General features: G+C 39.9%; 1 protein-coding gene across 1 annotated transcript in view; it reads right to left on the bottom strand.

Annotated features, from left to right (window-relative positions):
* Nucleotides 1-2,817: 2,817 nt before the first annotated feature.
* Nucleotides 2,818-8,560, bottom strand: part of LOC104955408 (uncharacterized) — a 154,957-nt gene continuing 149,214 nt past the window's right edge. The window contains exons 4-5 of the mRNA XM_010782735.1: nucleotides 4,191-4,298; nucleotides 2,818-2,897 (exon numbers count right to left, since the gene is read on the bottom strand). Of these exons, the coding sequence (XP_010781037.1) occupies nucleotides 2,818-2,897; nucleotides 4,191-4,298 (188 nt within the window). The remainder of the gene's footprint in view (nucleotides 2,898-4,190; nucleotides 4,299-8,560) is intronic.

Genomic DNA, 8,560 nt, shown 5'->3' with positions numbered 1-8,560 from the left:
GTGAGAGGTCAAGTATATAGATACTAGAATATAATGTTAAATGTCAGGTTCCTCAGAAACGTTAGGGGACACATGTTGACATTCTGCACAGCAGGTGCAGAACTCCGTACAGGGAAGGCCAACAGAGAGGCACTGGCACTTTCCACTCTCTCCACACTTTGCATCTTTGCAATACAAGTGAGTAATGTCTCTCACTTCTGTAGGTGCTGGGGGTTTTGTAAATAGCACTGGTTGAATGGCCCCATCTCTGACAATCCACCCCTTGCCAACAGGACTCCATAACAAGGGTTTGGGTTCGGGCTGTGACACCATATCGCTGTCTGAAACATTGCTCTTTACATGTTGTTGAAATGCATCCTCTGTTGGCGGCAGATTTTCCGAGGCTGCATCTGTTGTTGATGCAATTATGAGCCTCAGTTCATCCAAGTTTGTGCACATCAGTCCAATTTCCTTTTTTACATATAGCAGAAGCGCAAATTCTCTTGCGACTGGCAAAGACTCTTCCAAGCTGGCAGAGAGTCCAAAATGAGCCAGATCTTTGAGCTCGCTGAGATGGGTCTTGAGTTTGGTGAATGCTGTTGTCTTTCCTATTCTGTACAAACTACTTGTCTAAAGTTAAGTTTACAGAACTATAATTCAGTATTTCTTTAGTCACCTTTCCCATATTCGGCCTGGTCTAACTTGGCTCTTTTTCAGGGGTTGGGTAGTTCTAAAGAACAACCAAAAACATTTTTTTCCCCCCAAAATAAAATTTCACAACAATCAATTTCATTAATGGGGGACCCTAAAGATCAAAAATCATTGTTGTCATTTGCTCTACCTCGGGTAGGGGTATTTCAAAAATCTGAGGGCCCTTCCTGCTAGACTAGTAGTTTATCTGATGTTCTATCTACAGCCACCACACACACCAGTAATGTTTAGTTTCATTACTCCAAAAGCTCAAATGAACTCCTAAAACTAGACCCCTTGAAGTGTTCGCTTTTTGCCTTGTCTGTGACCTTTGAGCTCCACTAGTCGACAGCCTCCTTTAATGAAGCAGTAAGAGCATGAAGGCAGATAACAAGACTGCCGCACTGCTCCACTTTTGTACATTTCAACGTCTCAGTGGTCTTTAATAAAAAGGCCAGAGGAAATAGGCAGACAGGCGCACAGTCAACCCTTTCTGATCGCATGTTTGTGGATCCTCAGTGTAAAATCATGTCTATGTCCATGTTTCTGATGATGCCCACTGTGATCTAAAATCTGCATTAGGTTTTATTTTCCTGTCTTTTGTCAATACTCCCGATCTGATTTTGAAGGTGATGATACAAACAATGTCCAGTTATTGCGTCTTGCATATCTAAATAATATGAGTCACATTAAACTACAGCTACTGTCTGAGCATTTCTAAAAAAGCTATTTCTGGAGTGAGCAAATTATGGTGCAGAGGCCTTGTTATTGTTGCTGGAGGCATTTAAGTGCCACCATCCTAATGGCTATACGAGGGCTTCGGTGAGGGCAGGTGTTCTGGAAAGTGTCAGCGCAGGAGAAAAATGGAAGCACTCAGCAGAGAGACTTCCACACATGCACCCACACCCACACCCACCTTCACATTCTCCCTATTTTTATTGTTCTTTTGTTCATGGTGGTATTTCTCTCCTACCCTCTTCGCTATATGGTTTTTCTCTCATTAATCACAATACATTCACAGACAAAACTACTGTATGTCCTGAGGCAAACTCACCTCTGCCTTTCTATTTCCCCCAAAAATGTTGCTCTCAGCTCCTCTGTCTCCTTCCATCCTTTCTGGATGCCTTGTATGACTTCTCTGCACTGACCTTCCTATTTAAACCAGCCCACATGCCAAGCTTCACCCAGATATCATTGGCAGTTAATGTGCAGAAGCAGCACCTGTCTCCATAATGATACAGAGCTCACTGCTGAGGTTTGTTTCCCCTCTGCCTCCCTGTCTCTCTCCTTCTGCAGACCTGAGATGAATTTGCTGATAATGCCCCTCAGCGCCCTGTTCTCACTCGGATGAAACTTTAGGTTATATTCGTGGCCTTGGCTGCAGGGGTTGGGGGTGAGCGTGTACGTGCTTTTCTGAGTCTGCACTTCTACAGCACCCAGGAAACGAACTTGGACATAATGCACCAGCTGGTTCATGCTGAAGGAGAGCGCGTACGTGTGCAAACATTTTAACTTACACATATGCATATAACTAACCTGCTCTTTGACTTTATAATGACTACCACAAGTTAAATTGTTTCATCATGTTCTGTAGTTTCATTAAGATATTTTACTTAACAGACAAATACAAGAAAAAAGTTGTGTATTCCCAATTTCATATAAAATCCAAAGTATTTGCAGTAAATGTATGTTAAATTATTCAATCAATAAGTAAAAGTACTTATTTTGCAAGATGGTTTTATTGAGAGTGTTATATGTATAATAGCGATGTATTGAATTTTAATAGCTTGATAAAGTGTTTGGCAGTTTATTCCATAACCTGAAATGAGCAGTAACTGTCAGATTAATATAGTATAGTAAAGACTACAATATTTCCCCCTAAACTGTGTTTAAAAAAATCCCTTAAATGAAAACACTCAACCTCAAATTATAATGAAGCACAGTAGTTGACTTGATGTACTTAGAACCAAACAGTTACCATCTGTTGTTCTGATCTGCAGAGCTGTAATGTTACTAACATCCCAAGGAAACCAGATTGCCAGCAATATTTCTTCTCTTTTCCTTGAACAATGGCTTGTGAGCTCTCTCAGTATCATTGCAACATCGACAGATGCTAATAGGATAGAAAACTGGCAGCCAAATAGACCCCTAAGCAGGACACTGTAATGAGGAAAGGGCCCCTGGGGGCTCCTTGGGGGACACCAGAGATCCATACTGCAGCTGGCAGCCTGAAAGGATCCACAATCCAAGAGAAGTGTCTGTACCGGTGACATGGTTTGCTACTTTGCTTCTCTCTACAAGGATCCAACAGCTTGAAAGAAGCTGTTGTCATAAAAAGGGCTGAAACATGGAAACAGACTCCAGATAAACGACTGCAACTGTGTTTGTCTGCAGACACGAGGCCCGTCTGACCAGTTAGAGAGTTTCTTGGAATAAATAGAGACTTTTAAAGTTTATAAGCTGCTTTTAGGGGATGGTTAATGTGCCGCGAGTGACTAACAGCAGAACTGTAAACACAGATGGAGCATGATGGTATTTACTGTAGACCGAGCCATATTGCAGCATCATATTTACAGGAGGACTAGGAGCTAGAAATGCATAAAATGTAAATCCAAATTTTTTTTAGATTGTCCTCATTAGAACCATGAGGATGTCTCCACTAACTGCAAGCCATGAAACACTGAATGAGCTAACTGAAGTTTGTATAGTTTTTCTAATTAATCTGCATCTTTTTTTAATGGAAAAAATGTGAACATCTGGTGCAACAGACCTAAAGGTTCATTATTATCAACCTATTGTCAACCTAAAATAATGGTAAAATGTGTGCATTCATTTATCATTAAAACACATTTATAAACTTTAGTCCCCCAAATTGACAGCCTTGCATTGTGGTTGATAATGTAGCCTTAACAGTTAATAAATGGTAATGTATTACATCACAGCAAGAAGTTTTGATGGAACATTTGAATAACATGTAAAAATCAAATAGCAAAATGTTAACTCGTTGCTTATACATGTAGGTGCAATCACAGTATTGGATTTATCAGCAATTTTCTACTTTTCAACATGTTTTAGGGGTTATATAAACTTCACACTTACTGACACCAGATTGAGTAACATAACAAAATACAATGCATTTTGAGTTCAGATTTGAAAGAATACAAACTCCACATAACTTAGTAACTCATAACTCTCTTGGCTCATTAGCAGCTAGACGCTACAGGGATCACAGGCAGTCATCGTTAGCTAGACAAACACATGTAATGGATGGCCATTGTTCTTCAACAGGTGCAAGCAGCAAATACTGAGGAGGGGGAGGAAGTGATAGAGAGATAATTCTCTTAGCTCTTGTGTGTATTGTGAATTCACATGTGTGTGTGTGACTATTCTGTGTTTTTGCATGTGCATTTTTGGATTGTCATGAATGCCGCCCCTGCATGCCACAGCATCGTCCTATTGTGGCACTGCGGGAAACTTAAAAGTCAAGCAGCAGTGTCTGAGCAGGGATATTCAGGTCTTACCTTTGTCCAGAGAAGCGTCCGGGGAGTTAAAGTCCATCAGACTGCTGATTTCAGTCTTGTAGCAGAGGTCAGTGGCCGGAGATTTCTGCCTCGGGTGGGAAGAGGGGTCTGAGAGGGAAACAAATGACAAAAAACTAGGTTAAATACCCAGAGAACCGAGAAAAAATGATATGGAGCTTGAGCTACACATTTTGTTTATTATTTATTGTTGTTTATTGTTTATTGTTGTTTATTTTGTTTATTATTAATCAAATAGGTTCAAACTAAAATATGAGGACCTTCAATTACTTGAATTGCTTTATTTACATTATAATTAGGTCAACCCAAATGCATTTTCGGTACACTGACAACTCACGGAGAGATTTGGAAAGATAACACATTTAGACAGATAGTGGAATTTTTTTTTTGCATTCTTAGAAATAAGATTTGAGCTAAAGCATTTGTAACAAGAGTGTTTGGAAATACTACCACATTTCAAACAATTAGAAAGAGAAAGCAAATGACAAATTAATATAGTAATTTTTGACTAATGCTTGTGAACGCATTTAAAAGGGCAACTGGAGATGTCCTACTAACAGTTATTTAAAATGACTATGGAGACAGCAATAGCTAAATGAGAAGGAGAGCAACTCCCTGTGTACGCCCAAACCTCATGATAATGAATAACATGTTAAACTGCTCATTAGTTTTCCTCACAGAACGCACGAGGAAACAAAATGATTAATTCAGCACGCCACACATCCCTCTCAATACGTACATCATGAACTTGTATTCCTCTCTCGTTACACTGTACTCTCCTAACTCCTCGGTTTCTATTCATCAACACAGCTACTGTCTCCGAGGAGAGTGTGTAGCAAAAGCATCCCAGCCTAAACACATGAAGGCACACACACAGTCACTACTTTGAGAGACTGCTGAATATAAATATTAGCATTTTTATGACCAAAGTGTGATATGATTCCTGGTGGGGTTCAGTTACTTCTAAAAAATAAGGTTTGGCTAGCCTCCCCAGTGGTGTGTTGTGAATGATTATTAAATGCATTGCTCCAGGTCAGCTCACATAAGAGTTCTTCCTAAAAATGATTTTGTCACTTCAGCATGTGCACTGAAGTCCGCTTCCTTAGTAAGTACAATTCTCAAAAGTGTAACTTTTTAAAAGAGAATTAGTCTGGCAATTTTCTTTAACGGCTTTTAAGATGATGTTTTCCTCACACACAGTTACATTCAAATTCCAGCCAACTACATCTCTTTGACTTCACTCTTCAACCTCTGCTCCTCTTCCTCATCCTGTTCCATTTTCCATCAGTCCACCACCCACAGAATAAGCCGCTGCTATAGTTTGATTTATTTGCAGTATTCTTTGCACAGATGTGCCTGGTTGAAGAGCTCCCGGTCTTGGGGTGTTGTTGTCATTATGAAGTGATAAATCTAACCTTATGCTGACACAAATAACAGCCTGGCAGCCTGTGCCCAGCAACAATGATTGGCAAGAGGGCATGTTTTTTTTAATAACTGTGGATTACATTTTGCCAATCTATACTTGTTCCAACTTGCCCAGGGCGCAGCCTATGGCACCAGCAACACAGTTTTTTGAATAATGTTAAAATTCACAGGGTGTACTTATCTGCTGGCTTCAAGCTGCTGCTGCCCAGTAGACTCATGAACATGTTTTATGTTCCTCACACCGTACCCATGACAGGCCTTCACTAACATTCAGAAACTTACCAAGGGAAATGTGTGTCGGAATAAATGCAAAGGAAAAAGTGAGCCTTGATGGTTGCTTGATGTGGATGGAGAGGAAAAGCGATATGGGGGGTGGGGGGAGTAAGGAGGATGCAATCAAAATAGGTTCAAACCAAAATATGAGGACCTTCATTATTATAATTTCTTTATTTACATTATAATTAGGTCAACCCAAAGGCATTATAGGGGGTTTTGTTTGTTTTTTCCTACCCTGTGTTGTTGTGCATGTAAACGGTCTGCAAAGGCTAAAGTCCATTTGTTACCTCCAGAGGAAGTGTTTCTCCCACAAACTCCACAAGCCTATTTAACCAAAAATAAACGAAAATTCACATTCACATGGATTCATGTGTCATTGTATCATGTAAGTTGACATTACAACTGGTTCAGTAACTTATTTGTAAGAATCAATTGCCCAACATTAAGAAATTGGCTGGGTAAGTAAGCAAAAGAATAAGCATGCAACGTTTCATTATGAGAGAGTTCCCACTAATGTTGGTACTAATCACAGAAACAAGCAAAATCATAATGTGAATACATAAGGGCAGATTTAAGGAGTCAGAATAAGGGAAGGGTGTGTGTTTGTCTATATAACAAGAAGCAGGAAATCATTATCACTGGCTGGCCTGCAATCAGTCCCCAGAGTTAGAGGTCTGGACAGGCTGCTGATCTTATTATCGTTTCAGTTTTTTAGACTTAGTACTGATTCGTGCAGTGTTGTGTATTTGTGGACAGCAATGCTTTTCGTTCACACTGAGTTATCAAGCAGGTCATTGTAATGTTGTCTGAGTCACCGTCAAAGCTCCTGAATCAATCTCCCTTCAACACACTGAATATCTTTGCTCCAATAGCCTCATATTGATCTTTTGGTCTTTATCTCAGCTCACTAAAGTCAAAGTCACATGCAGACAGTGGCACAGCGAGGAGATAGACACACAGTGGGAGGCACGAATACACTGGATGAGGTATCAGGGGAAGAAAGTATAGAGGAGTTATAGAAACAATCATAAATGTAATCTCTGGCTCTCAGCATTTGCTATACGGTGCTAGGCTACACCTTGAATGTGAGTGAAGCTTTCTGTAAACCTCTACTTTCACTTCTTCTTCAAACCATGTTCGAAGAGATCTATTAAGGATTTGAGATAAGAGGATAATTTCCTCTCCGCTTCCAGCTTCTCTGTCCGTTCATTTCCTCTCGCGCAACCAGCATTCTTATCTGACAAAGACACAAGCTTGCCTATCTTCTAACTGCAAGTGTGGCTGTGGGCCACACAGTTTATATTTTGGCATAAAATGAGATAATCAGTATGTTTTGCAGAACCTAAAACGATGCCGTGTAATTAAAATCAGAAATTTGGAAATACAGCAGGTTGGTATGGTGAGATTGGCCATCTTTCCACTATTTTAATTGAAATCCCAGAGAACGGAATAACATTTTAACATCGACATGTTCAGCTGTTTGAATGTTCCGTGTAGAATATTTAAATGTCCACATTGCTTTCGTCAGCCTTTCAAACCGTTTCCTCACATTTAGTTGTTTAGTTTTTTTCTGTGGAAAGTTTTACACACACAATAGCAGTGAAGGTATTGGTTGTTATAATCTTGCCGGCTGTATTGCGTTCATAAGAAAGCAATGAACTGCACTGCAGCAGAATTGTATTTGTTATGTCTTTTTAAACACTGATGAGAATTTATCACACCTTATGGCTTGATTCCATTTTCCTCCCATCAAACTCCATCAATTTCTTTCATCAATAATACACGGTTAAACCAGCCGGGCATACAACTCAGGGAACAGGTAATAATTCGGGTGTGATTTAATAAATAATGATTTGGCCCACGGACTAAAACAACTGCTGTTCATCGAAACCACTCTCCAGCAGAAAGGGGGGGCTGAAACAAATTGGCAGTTGCTCTAAACAGCTCTTTAAAATAAGTTTTACGAACAAATAAGACATTTCAGTACAGAAATGCCATACTAAGTCTAACGTTATTTTAGAAACTTTTGTGTATGGTTACTTTAAAATGTGCCCCTGATCAGCAGTTTGTTCTCTGACTATGAAGAAGTTACACAACTGAGTGTCTTCAGTGACCCTGACTATCGTCTTCCATACTAGGTTTAAGGTTATCTTAGAAACTGTCGTGTATATGTTCACACTAAAATGTGTCCCCAGTGACCCTCCCGTGGGAGTCTGATGCTAACCTTTACAATATTGCAGCAAAACTTACATGGAGGACTCAGCCTTTGTCAACAGGAGCGCCCTGTTGTTACTCAGTGGGGAGTAAACACCGAATCCCGTCAGTGAGAGGTCTCCCAGAATAAACTATTCCCTCAAAGAAAGAGAGGCAGCAAAGTCTCCTTTACCTCACTGAGTTGAAAGGAAGTCAAACTGCAGACTTCATTGTGCTTTAAAAGGACATTCAAACAGTTTGTAGTCGGGCGGATGGTAATCCTTGAAGGGAGGGAAATATTTGGGATTATGAGACTTTTAAACTCTGCCTTAGTTTGATTGTTGTTGTTGGTGTTACTGTGAGTGTCACTCAAAATAGGTCTCATTTATCATTTATGTTTGCCGTTGCACATTACAATGAACAGTGGCTTATTGAAAGTTAGGAAGTATTAGCATTTA

Source organism: Notothenia coriiceps, unplaced genomic scaffold (assembly GCF_000735185.1).
Source record: "Notothenia coriiceps isolate Sejong01 unplaced genomic scaffold, NC01 NC01_scaffold00024667, whole genome shotgun sequence".
Lineage (NCBI taxonomy): Eukaryota > Metazoa > Chordata > Actinopteri > Perciformes > Nototheniidae > Notothenia > Notothenia coriiceps.
The sequence above is the reverse complement of the archived record's forward strand: the minus strand, read 5'-3'. Positions and strand labels throughout refer to the sequence as shown.